This window comes from Anolis sagrei, chromosome 4, assembly GCF_037176765.1.
Source record: "Anolis sagrei isolate rAnoSag1 chromosome 4, rAnoSag1.mat, whole genome shotgun sequence".
Taxonomy (NCBI): domain Eukaryota; kingdom Metazoa; phylum Chordata; class Lepidosauria; order Squamata; family Dactyloidae; genus Anolis; species Anolis sagrei.
In genome coordinates this window covers 247,319,234-247,343,428 of record NC_090024.1, presented here as the reverse complement: position 1 = coordinate 247,343,428, position 24,195 = coordinate 247,319,234, and the positions used below count along the sequence as shown (strand labels likewise).

At 51.5% G+C, this 24,195-nt stretch overlaps 1 protein-coding gene across 1 annotated transcript; it reads left to right on the top strand.

Annotated features, from left to right (window-relative positions):
* Positions 1–276: 276 nt before the first annotated feature.
* On the top strand, positions 277–24,195 carry ZNFX1 (zinc finger NFX1-type containing 1). The gene is made up of 12 exons (XM_067468322.1): positions 277–1,707; positions 6,111–6,236; positions 6,350–6,498; positions 6,638–6,781; positions 8,741–8,852; positions 8,967–9,202; positions 12,012–12,151; positions 12,244–12,398; positions 17,716–17,861; positions 19,822–19,932; positions 20,881–20,976; positions 21,100–24,195. The coding sequence occupies exons 1-12, from the start codon at positions 366–368 to the stop codon at positions 23,584–23,586; spliced, it is 5,244 nt and encodes a 1,747-aa protein (XP_067324423.1). The 5' UTR covers positions 277–365; the 3' UTR covers positions 23,587–24,195.

Here is a 24,195-nt window from a genome sequence, read left to right as displayed (position 1 = left end):
AGACCAGAGGGGGTCTCGGGGCCCAAAGGGGACGCCCCCCGCTCCGTGGACCGAGAGGGGCAAGGAGGGGTGGCGGCTCAGACCGGAACAGCCCCCAACGCCCCACGCAGCCGATCGGGACCTCCTTCCTGGAGGGGCTGCTGGAGAAGGAGCCGTCGGAGGTGGCCATCACGCTGGCGTCCAGCAGGGGCGTGGAGGAGGCGCTCTCTCAGGCCGTGCTCCGGCCACGCTTCCTGGAGCTGCTCCTGCAGGCCCTCCGCAAAGCCTGTTCCTCGCGCACTGACCGGCAGAGCATCCAGCGGCTGCTGGGCTTGGTCAAGGAGTCGGCCTTCCTTCGCCAGTGCCTCCCCCAGTACGTGGCGGGGATGCTGACCGAGTCCATCCCGACCGTGCGACACCGGTACCCACAACACGTGGGCAACATCTTGGCTCTGGTGCAAGAGCTGGCCAGTGTCTTCCCGGCCAGTGCCATCCAGTCAGTGGCCATGTTGATGTCCCTCTTGCCGTCCGCCATCAATGCCCTCCGTGCCTCTGGGGTGGACTTCCCAGAGGAGACCGAGAAGCAGCTGGAGCGGGTCCAGGCCTACGTCCAGCACCTGCAGGAGCGGCGCCGGGAGGGCACTCTGAAGGTGGACAGCCCCGTGCGGATGGCGGCCACAGGCGAGGCGGAGGGTGAGGTGGACGACTACCGGGCGCTGTCCATTTTTCCCACCTACGAGGAGCTGCGCCAAGTGGAGCGGCCTTTCCTGCGGCCCAACACCCTCCGCCAGCCCTACGAGGGGCCCGCGCTCTACTTGGAGACCCACTTCCGGCTGCTGCGGGAGGACTTCATCCGGCCTATGAGGGAAGGCATCGCCCAGATCCTCCGCGACGCCGAGGAGAGCGGCTTGAGGAAGAAGAAGTTCGATGACATCCGGATCTACTTCAATGTCCGGGTCGTGGCTCCGCAGTGCTCGCCCTCCGGCATCGAATACCGAGCGCAGTTCGACACCCGGCCGCTGCGCTCCGTCCGGTGGGAGAACTCCAAGCGGCTGATCTTCGGCTCCCTGGTCTGCCTCTCCAAGGATGGCTTCGAGAGCTTCCTCTTTGCCACCGTGGCACACCGGGACCCCAAGGAGCTCGGGGAGGGCTCGGTGTGGCTCTCCTTCTGCGAGAGCAGCCGGCCCCTCCTGGCCCAGACTCAGCCCTCGGACTCCTTCCTCATGGTGGAGACCGCAGCCTACTTCGAGGCCTACCGCCACGTCCTGCAAGGGTTGCAGGAGGCGCGGCCGGAGGAGCTCCCCTTCCAGAGGTACCTGGTCCGGTGTGAGACCAACGTCAGCGCCCCCGCCTACCTTGAGGGCCCCAGGCGCCTCTACGACTTTGCCTGCCTGGTGCAGAAGACACCCACAGAGGAGCCACCTATGGAGGAGCTGTCCGAGGAGGAGGAGGAGGAGGAAGACAACTATGACATTTACGACGACCCTGATCCATTTGATCTCCTGCATCGACGCCGGGCTGCCACACTCCGTCAACGGACACAAATCGAAGCAGCTATTCGTCGGCGCGCTCGCCTGCCTCCCAGAGAGACAGGTCCTTCAGTCGACATCCTGGACCCACAGCAGTGGCCCAGCAAGGAGGACTTGGGGTTGGATGAGTCGCAGCGGGAGGCTCTACGCTTGGCACTCACCAAGGAGTTGGCCATCATCCAGGGGCCCCCGGGGACAGGTGAGTGGGGGCTCATGGGTGGAGCAGAGGCTCTTCTGGGGAGGGAGGGTCCTTGTCCTTCAGCACCTTGCATGGGGCTTACCTAGGAGGAGATGTTGCCTTGCTAACCCTTATTCTGACCCTTATGCCTGTGTGTCAGGCCTCATGATGCGTCGTTCTCCAATGAAGGGTGAAAAAGCGCACCCAAGACTTGGGTTCAGAGGGAAGGGGAAGTGGCCTCTGCATGCAAACACACAGGGAAGTGCATAGGTCTAAGGAACAGAGGAGAAAACACAAGTCAGCAGGCCATATCCCAACGAGTTCCCCTGTCCCAAATTGCTCTCTAGATACAAGGGTTGGTGCTTCTTCAGTTCCAGCACACACACACCCAAAACTCACGCAGTTGAGAGACATTGCAGAGGCTCTTCTGAAGAGGCGGTCCTGATCCTTCTGCATCCAGCATGGGCCTGGACCCTTATGCCTGTGTGTCAGGCCTCTTGAGGCAGAGAGGTGCCTTGTGATGCTGCCTTCTCCAAAGAAGGACTCTCAAGATACTTGGGAAGAAGGGCAAAGTGACCTCTGCATTCTCAACTTTTTTCTGTTGGGGAATTGGAGCTGTTAGGCTCAAAATAACCCTCAACTGGGGTGATTCCACCACAAATAAAGCAGAGTACCAAAAGCACACTTCATAACCAGCAGAAACGTATGTATGGTGAACTGGGATATCTTAGGATGGCTTAGGATTGCAGACTCAGAACTTTAGGTTCAAAAACATTTACACCTCCCACAGCCAACCCAAGAAATACGCTCACACATGATGTGGGATGAACAATGGCCACAACTCATTTATTGATAACAGGAACAAGGGTTGGCAGCCAAGCATGGGTCCTGGATCATGATCGGGCAGCTCAATACTGCCCGATCCCGCACACACCGGGGTGCCACCGGCACAATACCGGGCAAACGCAACTCGGCACCCCTGGGACCACCGGGCGTCCCCCCTAACCGCTAGGGGGGATACCAAACCAGATCCAGGGCCCATGCCCCATGCCAACAAGGAGTTGTGACAAGGAGCATAACACAAACAAGTAACTGTTAACAGGTAACCATGACAAGGTAAACACCAACAAAATTAACTGCCAATGAAACCATAAACCGCATGCAGGGTGGGTGGGATGGATCAGCTGTTGCAGGCCGCATGCCTGCTGGGGAGCCTTGGGCAGCCTTATGAAGGCTGCCCACAAAAAGGGACAGCCCCCCCCCCCCTCAGGCAAGAATGGCGGTGGGGGACATCCTGCACCGCAACATCTTTGGCCCAGTAAGCCAGTAAGTCGGGCCATGCCTTTCATTGAAGTAAAAGAAATACATTCCTGATAGAAAAACTCTTGGAGCTCACTGGCTTACGAAGTCCCATCTTCCGAGGGAGGCAAAAGGTAAATAGTCCATGCAGCTACATTTTGCCTAGAAGGAGGCAAAATACGTCCTCATTGGAAGGAAGAAAAGGCAGAAGAAATTGGAAAATGGCAAAGACCACATGTTCAGTTAAACTTAAAGAGGAAGTTCCCTTACAGATTTCCATTACTATATCATCAAAGGGGGAGGAGACAGTGGTTAGCAGGAGGAGTAAAGACAAAGCCCTTTTTGGGAAAACATGCATAGGAATGCCAGGTGAGGAATCCCTCAACCTGGCCCTGTCTCTAGCCCAGCTACTCATTGAGGCCTGGAAACTTGATAACACAAGAATCTTGTTCAGCCCAGGGATGAAATAATAATAATAATAATAAACCTTTATTTATACCCCGCCACCATCTTCCCCAAGGGACTCGGTGCGGCTTACATGAGGCCGAGCCCAAAATACATCATAAACAAGGAACACAACAACAACAATGCAGACGACACCAAATTGGGAGGGATAGCCAATAGTCCAGAGGACAGGAGCAGAATTCAAAACGATCTTGACAGATTAGAGAGATGATGGGCCAAAACTAACAAAATGAAGTTCAACAGTGACAAATGCAAGATACTCCACTTTGGCAGAAAAAATGAAATGCAAAGATACAGAATGGGGGACAATGCCTGGCTCGAGAGCAGTACGTGTGAAAAAGATCTTGGAGTCCTCGTGGACAACAAGTTAAACATGAGCCAGGAATGTGATGTGGTGGCAAAAAAAGCCAATGGGATTTTGGCCTGCATCAAGAGGAGCCTAGTGTCTAGATCTAGGGAAGTCATGCTCCCCATGCTCTATTCCGCTTTGGTTAGACCACACCTGGAATATTGTGTCCAATTCTGGGCACCACAATTCAAGAGAGATATTGACAAGCTGGAATGTGTCCAGAGGAGGGCGACTAAAATGATCAAGGCTCTGGAGAACAAGCCCTATGAGGAACGGCTTAGGGAACTGGGCATGTTTAGCCTGATGAAGAGAAGGCTGAGAGGAGATATGATAGCCATGTATAAATATGTGAGAAGAAGCCACAGGGAGGAGGAGGGAGCAGGCTTGTTTTCTGCTTCCCTGGAGACTAGGACGTGAAACAATGGCTTCAAACGACAAGAGAACATGAGGAAGAACATGAGGAAGAACTTCCTGACTGTGAGAGCCGTTCAGCAGTGGAACTCTCTTCCCCGGAGTGTGGTGGAGGCTCCTTCTTTGGAAGCTTTTAAGCAGAGGCTGGATGGCCATCTGTCAGGGGTGATTTGAATGCAATATTCCTGCTTCTTGGCAGAATGGGGTTGGACTGGATGAGGGCCCAGGAGGTCTCTTCCAACTCTTTGATTCTATGATTCTAGGATTCTATGAATGCAATGCAACAATAAATAACTCGTAGCAAAGCAGAACAATAACAAAATCACAGCACAATTAAAAACCTATGGCAGGGCCAAATGTAATGATTAAAATTCCTAAAAAAATGCTGGGCATGTCCAGGTGAGGTAGAATGGATATTTTGGGAATAAGAGGGTGTGCAGGCAATTATAACTCTCTCATAAAGTGCATCTGGGACATATTGCTTGGGATTCCTTAATCTGGGAAGGCACACTGGAACATCCATGTTTTCAAGCTCCTTCTGAAGACTGCCAATGTTGGGGAGTGCCTGATGTCCTTGGGAAGGGAGTTCCAGAGTTGGGGGGTGCCACCACCGAGAAGGTCCTGTCCATCATCCCCACCAATCGCGCTTGCGATGCCGGTGGGATCGTGAGCAGGGCCTCTCCAGATGAACGAAGAGATTGTGTGGGTTCGTATATGGAAATGAGGTCCAGGTCCTGAACCGGTGCTTGGCCGCTGTGACGGTCTGGATGAGGGCGAACAAATTGAAATTGAATTCAGACAAGACAGAGGTCCTACTGGTCAGTCGCAAGGCCGAACAGGGCATAGGGTTACAGCCTGTGTTGGATGGGGCCGCACTCCCCCTGAAGACGCAGGTTCGCAGCTTGGGTGTGACCCTGGACTCATCGCTGAGCCTGGAACCCCAGGTCTCGGCGGTGACCAGGGGAGCATTTGCACAGCTAAAACTTGTGCGCCAGCTGCGCCCGTACCTCGGGAAGTCTGACTTGGCCACGGTAGTCCACGCTCTGGTTACATCCCGTTTAGACTACTGCAACGCTCTCTACGTGGGGTTGCCTTTGAAGACAGCTCGGAAGCTCCAACTAGTCCAACGCTTGGCAGCCATGATTTTAACAGGAGCGGAGCGCAGGGAGCATACAACCCCCCTGTTGCGCCAACTCCACTGGCTACCGATCTGCTACCGGGCTGAATTCAAAGTGCTGGCGTTGGCCTTTAAAGCCCTAAACGGTTCCGGCCCAAGCTACCTATCTGACCGCATCTCTGCCTATGAACCCACCAGGAGTTTGAGATCTTCCGGGGAGACCCTGCTCTCGATCCCGCCTGCTTCTCAAGCTCGGCTGGCGGGGACGAGAGATAGGGCCTTCTCGGTGGTGGCTCCTCGGCTGTGGAACGCCCTTCCTACGGACATTAGACTAGCACCATCTCTAATGGTATTCCGCAAAAAGGTGAAGACCTGGATGTTTGTGCAGGCGTTTGAGTAATTTAGTGCAATCTGGTAATGGAACATAGGAATGGAACAATGGACGACGAACCTGGACTACGCTTGGATGATGAGAAGATTGGGTACGGTTGTTTTTCGTAATAATTGTGCATTGTAATGGCTTATTGGTAATTTATGGATCATGTGTTAAGTCAATTGTTCTATGTTGTATGGAACCACTGCTGTTTCTACTGTTTTTACTGTTTGTGAACCGCTGTGAGTCGCCTTCGGGCTTGAGATACAGCCGTATAGAAGCAAAGTAAGTAAATAAATAAATAAATAAATAATGAAACCCAACTCTGTCCTCCCCCTAAGAACACCCCCCCCCCCCCAGCAGCCTCTGTGTCCAAATGGGAGTGACGGGCTTTCTCTCCCCCTCGGCAGGGAAGACCTACGTGGGACTGAAGATTGTGCGTGCCTTGCTGGCCAACAGAGCCACTGACCGGACCCAGTCCTCACCCATCCTGGTGGTCTGCTACACCAACCACGCTCTGGATCAGTTCCTGGAAGGTGGGGGCCTCCGAACGCCCATCTCCACACCCGCAGCTATGGGTTGGGTGCCCCTCCCCATCACTATCGGGGAGAAGATTCCCACATTCAGCCCCACTCTTTCCTCCTCCCAGGGATCCACACCTTCCAGAAGCAAGGGATCGTGCGTGTCGGAGGGAGGAGCAGCAGTGAGGTCCTGAAGGAGTTCACGCTGCGGGAGCTCCGGAGCAGAGACAGATTTCTAAGAGACTTGCCTAGCCACCTCCGCACAGGCCACTTCAGCGTGGGTTTTGTTTTTTGGTGTTGGGGGGCTTTGTGGGGATGGCCGGGAGTAGCTGGCTTCTTGTACTGACCACTGCTCTTGGGGTCTACGCTGCCAGGCTTCAAAGAGAGACACGCTGACCTCTTCTCTCTCGGGACAGGTGTCCAACGAGATGCAGGAAGCCCAGGAAGAACTGGAAAAGCAGGCGGCTGTCCTGGAGTGCGGACTGCGTGGAGTCTTGCACGAAAGGCACCTGCGGAGCCATATAGACAGCCGCCACTGGAACAGCCTGAATCGGGGATGGGTAAGGAGGGGCTCCAAAGGGGACTGCGGGGTGTCCAGCGCCCTAAAGGGAATAAACTGTCCCCCACCCTCACACCAGGCCACCCCCACAGCCAGGCCTGTAGCAAGGGGGGGGGGGTTAGGGGTTCAACCCCCCCTGAAATGTTTCAGGTAAAAAAAAACCTGGTTTACTCATGAATTTTAACTTCATTGGGGGGGGGGGTGGTGAATGCTCTCATTAAGGAGGCCAGACTTGGTGGAGGTGGTTGACAGGGGTGTAGCTGAGTCTATTGAAGGCTGCTCTGCCCCTGCTGTATTCTTTGCTTCAGTGTGAGCTAAGAGGCAGGATTCAACAGCCTGAATCAGGGATGGGTAAGGAGGGGCCCCAAAGGGGACTGCGGGGTGTCCAGTACCCTAAAGGGAATAGACTGTCCTCCCACCCTCACACCAGGCCACCCCCACAGCCAGGTCTGTAGCAAGGGGGGGGGTTTAGGGGTTCAACCCCCCCTGAAATTTTTCAGGTTAAAAAAAACCTGGTTTACTCATGAATTTTAACTTCATTTTGGGGTGTGTGGGTGTTGAATGCTCTCATTAAGGAGGCCAGACTTGGTGGAGGTGGTTGACAGGGGCGGAGCTGAGGCTATTGAAAGCTGCTCTGCCCCTGCTGTGTTCGTTGCTTCAGCGTGAGCTAAGAGGCAGGATTTAACAGCCTGAATCAGGGATGGGTAAGGAGGGGCCCCAAAGGGGACTGCGGGGTGTCCAGTGCCCCAAAGGGAATAGACTGTCCTCCCACCCTCACACCAGGCCACCCCCACGGCCAGGCCCGTAGCAAGGGGGGGGGTTAGGAGTTCAACCCCCCCCCCCCCGAAATTTTTCAGGTTAAAAAAACACCTGCTTTACTCATGAATTTTAACTTCATTTGGGGGGGGGGTGTTGAATGCTCTCATTAAGGAGGCCAGACTTGGTGGAGGTGGTTGACAGGGGTGTAGCTGAGGCTATTGAAGGCTGCTCTGCCCCTGCTGTGTTCGTTGCTTCAGCGTGAGCTAAGAGGCAGGATTCAACAGCCTGAATCAGGGATGGGTAAGGAGGGGCTCCAAAGGGGACTGTGGGGTGTCCAGCACCCTAAAAGGAATAGACTGTCCCCCACCCTCACACCAGGCCACCCCCACAGCCAGATCTGTAGCAAGGGGGGGGGGTTTAGGGGTTCAACCCCCCCTGAAATTTTTCAGGTTAAAAAAAAACCTGGTTTACTCATTAATTTTAACTTCATTTGGGGGGGGGGGGTGTTGAATGCTCTCATTAAGGAGGCCAGACTTGGTGGAGGTGGTTGACAGGGGCGGAGCTGAGGCTATTGAAGGCTGCTCTGGCCCTGCTGTGTTCGTTGCTTCAGCGTGAGCTAAGAGGCAGGATTCAACAGCCTGAATCAGGGATGGGTAAGGAGGGGCTCCAAAGGGGACTGTGGGGTGTCCAGCGCCCTAAAGAGAATAGACTGTCCCCCCACCCTCACACCAGGCCACCCCCACAGCCAGGTCTGTAGCAAGGGGGGGGGGTAGGGGTTCAACCCCCCCCTGAAATTTTTCAGGTTAAAAAAACACCTGGTTTACTCATGAATTTTAACTTCATTTGGGGGGGGGGGTGTTGAATGCTCTCATTAAGGAGGCCAGACTTGGTGGAGGTGGTTGACAGGGGCGGAGCTGAGGCTATTGAAGGCTGCTCTGCCCCTGCTGTGTTCTTTGCTTGAGCTAAGAGGCAGGATTCAACCCCTCCCCAAATTTTTAACCCCCCCCCAATTTTCAAAACTCCCCCCCCCAAAAAAATTTTCAACCCTCCCCAAAAAAATTTTCTGGCTACGGCCCTGCCCACAGCTTCTCTGGTGCTCAGCCCCAACTGGGGAGCAAACATGGAGTTCCATGGGGAGGGGTGGCTCCTGATCTGGGGCTCCTCCCTCCTCAACCTGGACTGAGCACCCCTCTTTCTTCAGCACGGAGAATGGATGAACCCCAAGGGCTCTCTCATCCTGGAGTGGCTGGGCCTCGGCGCCATGCCTTTCGCTCGCAACGCACCCAATGATCCGGACGGAGCCAACCCTCCAGGTAGGACAATCCCATCGCATTGCATGTGCGGTGAGGAGGGAGGGAGTGGAGGAGGGTCTCCCCCCCCCTGCCCTCCAGCTGTAGTGCTAAGCACAGCCTTCCCGGAAATCACAGAAGCTCCAGAAGAGGAGGAAGATAAAGAGGAAGAGGAGGACACAGAGGAGGACCAGCTGGCCATCGCGGAGGAAGCGGCCCTGCACCAGGCCGACCGCACCCTGGACAGCGATGACGTAGAGCAGCCCCGCAGGCGCCAGACCCAAAGAAATGCAGCTCAGCTAGGTGACCTCTTCCTGGCTATGTCGCTGGAGGACAAGGAGAAGGAAGGGCCGGAAAATGAGGGCCAATGGCAGGTAGGGCAGCACGGGCACGCTGGACATCTCTATCATATCATTGGCATAGCCAGTCTACTTTATGTCAGGTATTCTTTTATTCAACCTGAAGCAAAGGTTTTCTGCTCAAACTCCCAGTTTTTACGGTAGGTAAGAAGATAAGCAGGAACAAAGTAGTCCAGGAAAAATTGTCCAGCAAAGTCCATGAAAACAAAGTCAAAACTTCTCTAATAAAATTCAAGAAACCAGGAAACACGAAACCAAGGCATGAATATAAAATAGAATCCAAAAATCAAAACCATGAAACAAAAGGCACTTAAACATGAATCTTCCAAGCAAGGCTTGCATGAAACAAGGATGAGAACTTGACTTGATTCCAAATGATGCTTCATCTGATTGCATATCCTCTACTTGGGACTTTTATCTCCTCATTAGCTATGTTCCAAGCACTCAGAAAATGGTTTCACTTTAGTTTAGAATCTCTTATCTTTTTCTCTTGGAGCCTGGCAGAATGCTGAAGCCACTGTTCAGCTTTTCTGTTTTGACTAATCTCCTCCCGTCTATCTATTTGCTCATTTATTTCTGCACCTGGTGCTGAGCTGTTTTCAAGCTCCAAATCATGGAAACTCTCTGGCAACAATTCAGGGAGCACACCATCATCCCCACACCCTTCAGGGACATTCTCATGAGAAACTACACTTTGAACAGGGATCTCCTGGTCCTTCTCTGCATCAATATCATTGAGAAAACCTTTATTTATTTATTTATTTCGGGTACTTTTTCCCCGCCCTTCTCAACCCCCGAAGGTGGACTCAGGGCGGCTTACAAAAAGGCACAATTCGATGCCTGTACAAATTACACACAATGTATAAAAACATCTGGAATATTGTGTCCAATTCTGGGCACCACAATTCAAGAGAGATATTGACAAGCTGGAATGTGTCCAGAGGAGGGCGACTCAAATGATCAAGGGTCTGGAGAACAAGCCCTATGAGGAGCGGCTTAGGGAACTGGGCATGTTTAGCCTGAAGAAGAGAAGGCTGAGAGGAGATATGATAGCCATGTATAAATATGTGAGAGGAAGCCACAGGGAGGAGGGAGCAAGCTTCCTTTCTGCTTCCTTGGAGACTAGGACGCGGAACAATGGCTTCAAACTACAAGAGAGGAGATTCCATCTGAACATTAGGAAGAACTTCCTGACTGTGAGAACCGTTCAGCAGTGGAACTCTCTGCCCCGGAGTGTGGTGGAGGCTCCTTCTTTGGAAGCGTTTAAGCAGAGGCTGGATGGCCATTTGTCAGGGGTGATTTGAACGCAATATTCCTGCTTCTTGGCAGAATGGGGTTGGACTGGATGGCCCATGAGGTCTCTTCCAACTCTTTGATTCTATGATTCTATGATAGTTAAAACAATTATCACAGTTAAAACAATCAAAACAAACAGTATATAACACATCATATAAAACTATTCTCATGCTCAGCGTTTTGTCTTTCAGAGTTCCATAGTTCCATTCCGTTCGTCATTTCCTGACCATTGTCAAAGTCCTTTCTTTATCTGCCCGATTGTCCGAATGCCTGGTCCCAAATCCATGTTTTCAGATTTTTCCTGAAGGAAAGGAGTGATGTCGCTGATCGAATTTCCCCGGGGAGTGAATTCCATAGGTGGGGGGCCACCACCGAGAAGGCCTTGCTCCTCGTCCCCGCTAATCTCACTTGTGATAGAGGCGGGGTCGAGAGCAGGGCCTCCCCAGAAGATCTTAGACTCCGGGGTGGGACGTAGAGGGAGATCCGTTCGGACAGATACACTGGGCCGGAACCGTGTAGGGTTTTGCCATCTTTAACCTCATTGACATCACTCTCCACATCCAAAGCACCCTGATCCTGAAACACAATCACAGGCTGAGCTCCGACACTAACCTTGGAAGATGAGTTCCTAATGCTGAACGTGCCTAAGGCCTCTTGAAGCAGAGAGATTGCTCATGATGCTCCCATCCCTAACAAAGGGCAAAAAGGGGCACTAAAGACTTGTTGCAAGAAGTGGCAAGTGACTACTAATGCAGGCAGGAAGCAAATTATTTATTTATTTATTTATTTATTTATTTATTTACAGTATTTATATTCCACCGTTCTCACCCCACAGGGGACTCAGGGCGGATTACAATGAACACATATATGGTAAACATTCAATGCCAATTTTTGACGTACAAACATATACAGACATACACAGAGGCTATTTCACTTTTTCTGGCCACCAGGGGAGCTGTCGCTTTCATCGTCCATCTGCGACACTGATGAAGCACTTCCGCATTCCCCGCATGCTTCCGCTGGAGTGCTTTTTGTTGGAGTCTTTTTTTGGCCTCATAAATCAGTTAATTTAGCCTCCCCACATTTTAAGGTGGTACCTAATTTTCCTACTTGACAGATGCAACTGTCTTTCGGGTTGCAAAGGTCGACAACGGGCTACACAATTGGTTGGAAGCCCACTCCAACCCAGGCTGGCTTCAAACTCATGACCTTTTGGTCAGAGTGATCTTAATGCAGCTGACACTCGGCCAGCTGTGCAAATACACCTTGAGTTACATAGAACTAGGAAACAGAGCTGGAAACAAAGCAGCAGGCATGCACTCTCCCTCATTGCAATCTATATATACACAAGTGTTGATGTGTCTTTGCTTCCAAGACAGGAAGGAGGTTTGGCTTTTCCTGCAGGGCAGAAGGTGGTTGGACTGGATGGCCTCTGTGGTCTCATCCAATGTTATGATTCTATGAGTGAGTCTTCGTTCTTTTCTTTGCCCTCGATGCTCATCCACTTGTGTGGCCCTTCTCGCTCCAGATGACGCGCGACCAGAAAAAGAAACAGAAGCAGCGGGCGAAGAAGGAGCTGCAGAAGCCGGTGCGGATGAGCGCGGAGGAGGCGGAGGCCGTTTGGGACGTCTGGCGCCTGCCCTTGGCCTCTCGCTGGAACCTCTACAGGTAGCCCTGCTCCCAGGACATTGGGGGGGGGGGGGAGAGAGGGGGTTCCAGCCCCAGGATCAATACTCTGACACCTGCTTCCCCTGCAACAGGCATTGGGTGCAGAAGTACCAGGTAGAGATCCGGCGCAAGATCTTGAGGCACGAGGAAAAGTACCAGGAAGCAGCCGATCGTCTGGCCGAGCTGCGCCTCCAGGAAGATCTCTGCATTCTGAAGAAGGCCAAGATTGTGGGGATGACCACCACAGGTGAGGGGAAGGGGAAGGAGAACAGGAAGAGGAGCGGGGAGAGAAAGAGTAAGGGTGGGAGGAGGGCAACTAAAGGGAGGAGGGTGATCAAAATGATCAAGAATCTGGAGAACAAGCCCTATGAGGAATGTGTGCTGTCACACCCAGACGCTATAACGTTAAAACTAAGATGTGCTTCTCTCTTTATCTGGGCGAACTGCTGGGAGTCTTTCTTTGAAGCAATAACTCAATACTTTCAGCAACTGATGCCAGTCAAGATATGAACATCAACAAAATATTGATTTCCAAAGTCCTTGGCAGACTTGGCACAGCTTAATAAAGTTACAACACAAACAGTCAATTTGGGAAACCATAGAGATGTTCTTTCTTTACCCTTTCTTCAGTTGCTGAGGTAACTTTTCTCCAAATGGTAGAAAAAATCCTGGGATCTTTCACCCTAACCCTGAGCTGCTATGGTTAGAAAGACCAGGTCTTCCCCTATCTAAGCACAAGGTTAGCTCTGGAGATGGAGTAATGCTCAATAGGCTTGGGCAATCCATGGTTCTAAATGGTTCTAAAGTACTTACAAAACTAAAGTTCTGGTGGTGAATATTTCAGAACTCTAACAAAACTCTCAAAATTTCATAATAAATGGTTGTTCCTAATTGATTCTGTCATTAAAATCACTAATAATGAAATAATAATTAAATTTTGAAAGTTTTGTTAAGAGTTCTGAAATTTTCACCACCAGAACTTTAGTTTTGTAAGTACTTTAGAACCATTTAGAACCATGGATTGCCCAAGCCTAATGCTCAATAGTACTCAATAACTATTTCTCTCTGTTTTTCAATTACTCAATAGCTTTCCTCAATAACTATAGTATCTCAATAAGCTTCTCTTTATCTCAATTGCTTTTCTTAATAACTCAATTTCTAGGTTCTTGTGGGTTTTTTCGGGCTATAGGGCCATGTTCTAGAGGCATTTCTCCCGACATTTCACCTGCATCTATGGCAAGCATCCTCAGAGGTAGTGAGGTCTGTTGGAACTAGGAAAAGGGGTTTATATATCTGTGGAATGGCTGGGGTGGGACAAAGAGCTCTTCTCTGCTGGAGCTAGGTGTGAATGTTTCAACTGACCACCTTCATTAGCATTTGAAGGCCTGGCTGAGCCTGGGAAAATCTTTTGTTGAGAGGTGTTAATCTGTGCCTGGATGTTTCCTCTCTGCTGTTTTGCTGTTGTAATTTTATAGTTTTTTTAATACTGGGAGCCAGATTTTGTTCATTTTCATGGTCTCTTCCTTTCTGTTGAAATTGTCCACATGCTTGTGGATTTCAATGGCTTCTCTGTGTAGTCTGACATGGTGGTTGTTGGTGTGGTCCAGCATTTCTGTGTTCTCAAATAATATGCTGTGTCCAGGCTGGTTCATCAGGTCCTCTGCTATGGCTGACTTCTCTGGTTGAAGGAGTCTGCAGTGCCTTTCATGTTCCTTGATGCGTGTCTGGGCAATGCTGCGTTTGGTGGTCCCTATGTAGACTTGTCCACAGCTGCATGGTATACGGTAGACTCCTGCAGAGGTGAGAGGATCCCTCTTGTCCTTTGCTGAACGGAGCATTTGTTGGATTTTCTTGGTGGGTCTGGAGATTGTTTGTAAGTTGTGTTTCCTCCTCAACTTTCCTCTGCGGTCAGTGGTTCCCTTGATGTATGGCAGGAACACTTTTCCTCTGGGTGGATCTTCATCTTGACTCTCGTGGCTTCTTCTCGGTTGTCTTGCAGCTCTTCCGATGTCTGAGGTGGAGTCTCCATTGGGGCAGGGGGTTCAGTTCATCTTGGAGGAGGTGGGCTTCGCAGATTCTTTTTGCACTCTCTGCCAAGGCTTGAATGGGGCTTCTTTGTTGACTTGGGTGATGGTTGGAGTTTTGATGGAGATATCTCTCTGTATGTGTGGCTTTTCTGTAGACGGTGTGACCCAATTGTTGATCTGGTTTGCGGATGACTAGGACATCTAGAAAGGGCAGTCTTCCTTCATTTTCTTTTTCCATGGTGAACTGGATGTTGGGGTGGATGCTGTTGAGATGGTCCAGGAACCTGTTGAGTTCTTCTTCTCCATGGCTCCAAATGGTGAAGGTGTCATCCACATATCTGAACCATATTGTGGGCTTTTTGGTTGCTGTCTCCAGGGCTTGTTTTTCAATTACTCATTTACTCAATTGCTATTTTATCTATCTCAATTTCTCAAATGCCATTCATAGAATTATAGAATCAAAGAGTTGGAAGAGACCTCATGGGCCATCCAGTCCAACCCCATTCTGCCAAGAAGCAGGAATATTGCATTCAAATCACCCCTGACAAATGGCCATCCAGCCTCTGCTTAAAAGCTTCCAAAGAAGGAGCCTCCACCACATTCCGGGGCAGAGAGTTCCACTGCTGAATGGCTCTCACGGTCAGGAAGTTCTTCCTAATGTTCAGATGGAATCTCCTCTCTTGTAGTTTGAAGCCATTGTTCCGCGTCCTAGTCTCCAAGGAAGCAGAAAACAAGCTTGCTCCCTCCTCCCTGTGGCTTCCTCTCACATATTTATACATGGCTATCATGTCTCCTCTCAGCCTTCTCTTCTTCAGGCTAAACATGCCCAGTTCCCTAAGCCGCTCCTCATAGGGCTTGTTCTCCAGACCCTTGATCATTTTAGTCTATCTATCTATCTATCTATCTATCTATCATCTATCTATCTATCTCAATTTCTCAATTGTACTCACAATGGCTTTTCAGAGCTCTCTGCCTGACCAACAGCACATCTGAGGTACTTTTCTCTACTGAAGGAGGCAGGGGAGATTCCAAAATGGAGATCTCAACCCCAGGAAAAAGGGCGGTCTCTAGACCCAAAGGGATACTTTCTAAACCAATAACTGCAGAGGGCCTGCAGCCTGGCTTTCCAGACTCTGATACTGTTTAACTTCCAGGGTGCTGCTGGGTCTGTAGCAACCCTGGGGAAATGCAAAGGAATGCTATCCTATGCAGCTAAAAGCAACGTAAACCAAACGACAAGAGAGGAGATTCCATCTGAACATTAGGAAGAACTTCCTGACTGTGAGAGCCGTTCAGCAGTGGAACTCTCTGCCCCGGAGTGTGGTGGAGGCTCCTTCTTTGGAAGCTTTTCAACAGAGGCTGGATGGCCATTTGTCAGGGGTGATTTGAATGCAATATTCCTGCTTCTTGGCAGAATGGGGTTGGACTGGATGATGGCCCATGAGGTCTCTTCCAACTCTTTGATTTTATGGTTCTATGATTCTATGCTCCTGGAAGACAGAACAGAATGGCTTAAGGAGCTGGGCATGTTTAGCCTGCAGAAGAGAAGACTGAGAGGAGACATGATGGCCATGTATAAGTATGTGAGGGGAAGTCCAAGGGAGGATGGAGCAAGCTTCCTTTCTGCTGCCCTGGAGAGTAGGACGCAATGGAGCCATGGCTTCAAACTACAAGAAAGGAGATTCCATCTGAACATTAGGAAGGACTTCCTGTGAGAGCTGTTCAGCAGTGGAACTCTCTGCCACGGAGTGTGTTGGAGGCTTCTTCTATGGAAGCTTTTAAACAGGCTGGATGGCCATCTGTTGGGGGTGCTTTGAACACAATTTTCCTGCTTCTTGGCAAAATGGGATTGGACTGGATGATGGCCTACCAGGTCTCTTCCAACTCTAGGATTCTATGTCCAGTAGTACCACAATTGGGGAAAGGGGTAGTTATGGAAACAAACATATGCTCACCCACAAAGTCACGAAAAGCCCAGCCAAGGGTCTGTTCTGAGAGGGTCTAAATCAGGAAGATAAAGAAATCTGCCAATTGAGCTTGGTCGCAGCAAGAATGGTTATAGCTAAACCACGGAAGGGAGAAAGATAATGACGCAAAAGAAGAGATCAGAAAGAAAAATGAATAATTACATACAAATGGCCAAGCTGCTGAATGGACTTTGAGGTAGAAATCAGGAAGAATTTGTAAACAAATGGTGGTTGGCCTTCACATATCTTGGAAAGGAGGCAAAGGCTAACTTTAAGGATGCTGCAAGAGGAACTAACAAAATGAAGTTCAACAGTGACAAATGCAAGATACTCCACTTTGGCAGGAAAAACGAAATGCAAAGATACAGAATGGGGGACGATGAGGCCTGGCTCGAGAGCAGTACGTGTGAAAAAGATCTTGGAGTCCTTGTGGGGAGGAAGGAGAACATGAGCCAGGAATGTGATGTGGCGGCAAAAAAAGCCAATGGGATTATGGCCTGCATCAAGAGGAGCATAGTGTCTAGATCTAGGGAAGTCATGCTCCCCATGCTCTATTCCGCTTTGGTTAGACCACATCTGGAATATTGTGTCCCATTCTGGGCACCACAATTCAAGAGAGATATTGACAAGCTGGAATGTGTCCAGAGGAGGGCGACTAAAATGATAAAAGGTCTGGAGAACAAGCCCTATGAGGAACGGCTTGGGGAGCTGGGCATGTTTAGCCTGAAGAAGAGAAGGCTGAGAGGGGATATGAGGGCCATGGATAAATATGTGAGAGGAAGCCACAGGGAGGAGGGAGCAAGCCTGTTTTCTGCTTCCTTGGAGACTAGGACGCGGAACAATGGCTTCAAACTACAAGAGAGGAGATTCCACCTGAACATGAGGAAGAACTTCCTGACTGTGAGAGCCGTTCAGCAGTGGAACTCTCTGCCCCGGAGTGTGGTGGAGGCTCCTTCTTTGGAGGCTTTTAAGCAGAGGCTGGATGGCCATCTGTCAGGGGTGATTTGAATGCAATATTCCTGCTTCTTGGCAGAATGGGGTTGGACTGGATGGCCCATGAGGTCTCTTCCAACTCTTTGATTCTAGGATTCTATGAACTATTTAAGGAACTTATAGGGGAGGTATTATCGGGTACTGGGATCATAGCGAGCAGGGATGGAAGTCCATGGTGGTGGGTTCACATGTGCGGGGATGAGAGACTGTACTGCCTAGTGTTAGTTACTGTCTCGGTATGTTGAAAATTAGGAGGAACTTCTTGATAGTGAGGACAATTCGGCAATAGACTCAGTTGCCTACTGGCCATTAGGAATTTTAGAAGTCCAACCAAAACACATGGAGGACCCAAGTTGGCCCATGCCTGGTCTAGACCAGGTTTAATGGAGGATATGCTTCCACTGAACATCAGATGCAGTCCCTTGACAGGGAATGTTTACCAATGGAGCCAGTTGCCCAGGGAGGTGGTGGCTCCCTCTCTGGACACTTTCACTTGCTGCTGGGGTTGGACTGGATGGCCTCTGAGGAACCCTCCCAACTCTATGACTAAGGCTTTTGCCTTCCTTCTCCACGCCAGGTGCGGCCAGGTACCGGCAGATCCTTCAGGAGCTGGCCCCTCGAGTTGTGGTTGTGGAGGAGGCCGCTGAAGTCCTGGAGGCCCACACCATCACCACCCTCAGCAGAGGCTGCCAGCACCTCATCCTCATTGGGGACCACCAGCAGGTAAGGAGGGGGTGCTATTGGAGCACCTGGAGAAAGACAGGCCCCACCCTTGGGCGCTCTCTCTGTTGGGCAGTTGTCTAGCCTTTAAATATACTTTATCAAACTTAAGGCTATTTTTAGTAACTCTGGAGTACATTAAACATGTCAGAGATTGACATTGCCCAGTGGAAGGAATGCTAGATCAAACAAACACTGAGTTGCAAAATAAGGACTCTGCAAGCTTTGAGTTACAAAAGAAAACTAAGTTTTACTAAGCGCACTCAACAGACACATCTTTCTACAGCGAGCTACATTCAGGAAGAAGAAACCAGTCAAAACCGAAAGCCAAAAACACTTCTTCACATCTGCTTATCTTCTCTTGCTGAGACTAGCAACTCCCTTCTGTTCTCAACAGAACAAAACCTTACTTTACTTTCTCAAGTTCACTTAATCACAGCCTCAATTATAAACATTTCTGCATGGCATTTTCAATTCACAGTGGCATCCATCTTTGCAATACATAGAAGAACATTGAAAAACACATACATAACTAAATTAATCCTGACAAAACAAACAGCAGAGATTGTTGGTTGTTGTAGGTTTTGTGGCCTGTCTGGCCATGTTCCAGAAGCATTCTCTCCTGACGTTTTGCCTGCATGTATGGCAGGCATTCTCAGAAGTTGCGAAACCTCACACCCTCTGAGGATGCCTGCCATAGACGCAGATGAAGCATCAGGAGAGAATGCTTCTGGAACATGGCCGTATAGCTCAAAAAACCTTCAACAACCCAGGGATTCTGGCCATGGAAGCCTTCAAAAATACAGCAGAGATTGTCTCCATTCCAACCTTGACAGTTCCATAAACCAAAATATACAGTTTGTACAATATTTACACAGTTTCTCCTACTACTACTACTTACAGTGTAATATTTACGGTGTCTTCAAACTTAAAGCAACATTTGGTCCACAGAATCAAATCAAACCCACCAAGCTCTCTTCTATAGGGAAGCCTAGAACCTCTCCCACAGCAAAGTCTACAAGCTCTGTCCCCGGGAAGCCCCAAACACCCCACAATCCTTGGGAAACCCCCATGTTGTGGTTGCTTGCTTAATTTAATTGCATTACATCAGCTCCACTGCAGCCTATTTTCAATTGCTTACAGGTCTCCTTCATTATGATTTACTCAGAACTTAAGTAGCTTAGTCCAGTGGTTCTCAACCTTCCTAATGCCGTGACCCCTTAATAGAGGGCCCCATGTTGTGGTGACCCCCAACCATATTGTTTTCGTTGCTACTTCATAACAGTCATTTTCCTACTATTATAAATCATAATGCAAATATCTGATATGCAGGGTGCATTTTCATTCACTGGGCACAAATACCCAATACACCCAAATGTGAATGCTAGTGGGGTTGGGGGAGGATTGATTTTGTAATTTGGGAGTTGTAGTTGCTGGGATTTATAGTTCACTTATAATCAAAGAGCATTCTAAACTCCACCAGCGATGGATTTGAACCAAACTTGGCTCCCATGACCAATGGAAAACACTGGTAGGGTTTGATGGGCATTGACCTTGAGTTTGGGAGTTGTAGTTCACCTATATCCAGAGAGCAATGTGGGCTCATGCCATGGTGGATCTGGACCAAACTTGGCATGAATACTCAATATGCCCAAATGTGAAGACTGGTGGAGTCTGGGGAAAATAGATCTTGACATTTGGGAGTTGTAGTTGACTTGGGATTTATAGTTCATTACAATCAAAGAATATTCTGAACTCAACCAACGATAGAATTGGCTCAAACTTCCCACATGGAATCCCCATGACCATCAGAAAATACTGTGTTTTCTTATGGTCATCAGTGACCCCTCTGACACCCCCTCGCGACCCCCTCAGAGGTCCCAACCCCCAGGTTGAGAAATACTGGCTTAGTCACTCCTTACTTTACAGTTAACCATGAATCTACCACACTCATTCCTTGCAGCTTCGTCCCAGTGCCAACGTCTACGATCTGGCCAAGAACTTCCACCTGGAGGTCTCCCTCTTTGAGCGCCTGGTCACGGCTGGACTTCCTTTTGTCCGCCTCGACTATCAGGTGAGGACCAATGGGTCTATGAGGGGGGGTTGTTTGTTTTGGGGGCTCCTCTGATGAGCCAATGGGATGCCATGCCTACCTGCAACTGTCTGGACGTTGGCAGCAAAGAATAATAGAATCATAGAATCAAAGAGTTGGAAGAGACCTCATGGGCCATCCAGTCCAACCCCCTGCCAAGAAGCAGGAATATTGCATTCAAATCACCCCTGACAGATGGCCATCCAGCCTCTGCTTAAAAGCTTCCAAAGAAGGAGCCTCCACCACACTCCGGGGCAGAGAGTTCCACTGCTGAACGGCTCTCACAGTCAGGAAGTTCTTCCTAATGTTCAGATGGAATCTTCTCTCTTGTAGTTTGAAGCCATTGCTCCATTGTGTCCTAGTCTTCAAGGAAGCAGAAAACAAGCTTGCTCCCTCCTCCTCCCTGTGGCTTCCTCTCACATATTTATACATGGCTATCATGTCTCCTCTCAGCCTTCTCTTCTTCAGGCTAAACATGCCCAGTTCCCTAAGCCGCTCCTCATAGGGCTTGTTCTCCAGACCCTTGATCATTTTAGTTGCCCTCCTCTGGACACATTCCAGCTTGTCAATATCTCTCTTGAATTGTGGTGCCCAGAACTGGACACAATATTCCAGGTGTGGTCTAACCAAAGCAGAATAGAGGGGTAGCATGGCTTCCCTAGATCTAGACACTATGCTCCTCTTGATGCAGGCCAAAATCCCATTGGCTTTTTTTGCCGCCACATCACATTGTTGGCTCATGTTTAACTTGTTCCCCACGAGGACTCCAAGATCTTTTTCACACGTACTGCTCTCGAGCCAGGCGTCCCCCATTCTGTATCTTTGCAGAAGGCAACCTGGGTTTGAGGGGTTCCTCTGCCAACTGCTCTCCTCACCCCCCCCCCCCGCCCACCACCACCACCAATTTTGTAACTGGGTCTGTCTTTGCAGCATCGCATGCGGCCAGAGATCGCCCGTCTTCTCACGCCCCACATCTACACAGAGCTGGAGAACCACCCGTCCGTCCTCGAGTATGAAAACATCAAGGTGAGTCCTCTGCTCCCCTCACCTGGGGCATTCTCCCACCTTCGGGTGGACAGAGCCTGTGGCTGATGCCCCCAGGCTACAACAGCCGTGGTCTTGAGCAGGACCCCTTCATTGCCTTCCCAGGGAGTCTCCTCCAACCTCTTCTTCGTGGAGCACAACATCCCAGAGCAGGCGCTGCAGGAAGGGAAGAGCCACCAGAACCTGCACGAGGCCCAATTCCTGGTGCTGCTGTGCCAGTACCTGCTGTGCCAGGGCTACCAGCCCTCGCAGATCACCATCCTTACCACCTACACGGGGCAGCTCTTCTGCCTACGCAAACTGCTCCCGGCCAAAACCTTCCAGGGGGTGAAGGTCCACGTGGTGGACAAGTACCAGGGCGAGGAGAACGACATTGTGCTGCTGTCCTTGGTGCGCAGCAACCCCGAGGGCCGAGTGGGCTTCCTACAGGCCGCCAACCGTGTCTGCGTGGCACTCTCCCGGGCCAAGAAGGGCCTCTTCTGCATCAGCAACCTGGGCATGCTGAGCCAGGTCCCGCTCTGGAGCAAAATTGCCCACACGCTTCGTGAGAAGGGCCAGGTGGGCACAGCCATGGTACTGTCCTGCCAGAACCACCCCGAGACCCACACGGAGGTGTCCAAGGCTGGGGACTTCGCCAGGGTCCCCGAGGGGGGCTGCAGCCGCCCATGCGAGGCCCGGCTGGGCTGCGGCCACGTCTGCACACGGGCTTGCCACCCCTATGACCCCTTGCACCAGGAGTTCCAGTGCATGAAGCCCTGCCAGAAGACACGCTGTGCCGATGGGCACCCCTGCCCCAAAGCATGCTTCCTGCCCTGCGGGGAGTGCACGGTGAAGGTGCCGAAGACGGTGCCCAGATGTGGCCACCTGCAGCAGGTACCCTGTGCCACACCTGTGGAGAAATTCTGCTGCCTGGAGCCCTGCCCACGGGACCTGGGTTGCGGGCACAAGTGCTGGATGACCTGCGGCCAGACGTGCACCCGGTTCTGCCGAGTGATGGTCGAGGTCACGCTGAAGTGCGGGCACAGCCAAAAGATCGACTGCGCCACTGCACAGGATATGAGAGACGGGAAGCCTGTGCCCTGCCAGGTGAAGTGTCCCACCCTCCTGGAGTGCGGCCACCCATGCCCCGGCTCCTGCCACGCCTGCTTTGGTGGCCGCTTCCATGCAGCATGTGACAGCCACTGCAAACAGCTCCTGGTCTGTGGGCATGAGTGCCTTCAGCGCTGCAACAGCGACTGCCCACCCTGCCAGCAGCGCTGCCAGAACCGCTGCGTCCACAGCCGCTGCCAGCAGACCTGTGGCGAGCCCTGCCCTCCTTGCGTGGAGCCCTGCGAGTGGCGCTGCGAGCATTACCAATGCAGCCGGCTGTGCTCAGAACCCTGCGACCGGCCCCGGTGTGATGTGTCCTGCCCCAAAAGGCTCCGCTGTGGCCATCCTTGCGCCGGCGTCTGCGGGGAGCCCTGCCCAAAGAAGTGCCTGGTCTGCGACCGCGAGGAGCTAACCCAGATCTTCTTCGGCTTTGAGGATGAGCCTGGGGCCCGCTTTGTGCAGCTGGAGGATTGCAGCCATGTCTTTGAGACTCAAGGCTTGGATGTCTACATGGACGAGGAGGCAGCAAAAGAGGAGGAAGAGGCGGAGCAGAGCGCGGCAGCCGTGAAGCTGAAGGTGTGCCCCTCGTGCCGGACGCCCATCCGGAAAAACCTGCGCTACGGGGCGCTGGTGAAGAGGAGCCTTGCCGAGGTGGAGCTGGTGAAGCGCAAGATCTGGGGCTCCCCCGAGGAAATCGCCACCGGCACCCAGAAACTGAAGGCAGCGTTGAAGGAGCAAATCAGTCTACGGTTCAATATGCCGGAGAAATACAAGCAGCTGGAGCAGAAGCTGGAGGGGCCACCGTCTCCCTCTCTCCATGGTCTGGTCTTTCTGGAGAATCTCATGGGCTTCTACGTCCGGCTGGATGAGCTGACCAAAGCGGTGAGGAAGCGCCAGTCCAGTGAGTGGGAGGGAGCAAAGAAGTGGATGGCGGAGGTGGCCGGCTGGCTGGAACGGGGGCGACAAGGAGGGCAACTCAGCTTCACCCGCCAGGAGCTGTCTGAGCTGCAGCGCGAATTCCAGCGGATGACCTTCCTGGTGGAGCTGCTGGCCAGGTCCCAGGCCGCCCAGGGCAAGATGGACGACTCCACGGCGGGTAAGGTCAGCACCCTCCGGCGGCTCCTGGAGGGGCCCGAGAAGTTCACACCAGAGGCCGAGCAACTGGTCAAGGAAGAGATGGAAGGCCTGAAGGCCCTCCTCCCGACATCCGGGCTGGGCATCTCTGAGGCGGAGAAGCGGCAGATCGTGGCTGCCGTCACCGGAACAACGCGTGGCCACTGGTTCAAGTGCCCCAACGGCCACGTCTATGTGATTGGCGAGTGCGGGGGCGCCACTCAACGCAGTCGGTGCCCTGAGTGCCGGGAGACCATCGGAGGCAGCCACCACACGCTGGAAGCCACCAACCGGCTGGCCCCCGAGATGGACGGGGCCGAGTTTGCTGCCTGGTCTGAGGAGGCCAACAGAAGGCTCGGGGACAGGGTGTCGAGCAACTGGCTCCGCTAAGAGGGTTCTGGCCCCTCCAGCCATCCTCCCCCTCCCCACATTTGCTCTACCCCCCTAGAATCATAGAATCAAAGAGTTGGAAGAGACCTCATGGGCCATCCAGTCCAACCCCATTCTGCCAAGAAGCAGGAAAATTGCATTCAAATCACCCCTGACAAATGGCCATCCAGCCTCTGTTTAAAAGCCTCCAAAGAAGGAGCTTCCACCACACTCCAGGGCAGAGAGTTCCACTGCTGAACGGCTCTCACAGTCAGGAAGTTCTTCCTCATGTTCAGGTGGAATCTCCTCTCTTGTAGTTTGAAGCCCTGTCCCCCTTTGATCGACAGCAGGCATGGTCCAACTTCGGCCCTCTCTCCGGGTGTTTTGGACTGCAACTTCCACCATTCCTAATTATTAGAAATTGTGGGGATTGGAGTCCAAAACCCCTGGAGGGAGGTCTAAAGTTGGCGGATCTACAGGATAAGACAACTTCCTGTATCTACTTGCAGAAGCTCCGCGTTCATATTCATCTTGTGCTGCACGCTGTCCTGCTTCCTTGGAGACTAGGGCGCAATGGAACAATGGCTTCAAACTACAAGAGAGGAGATTCCATCTGAACATGAGGAAGAA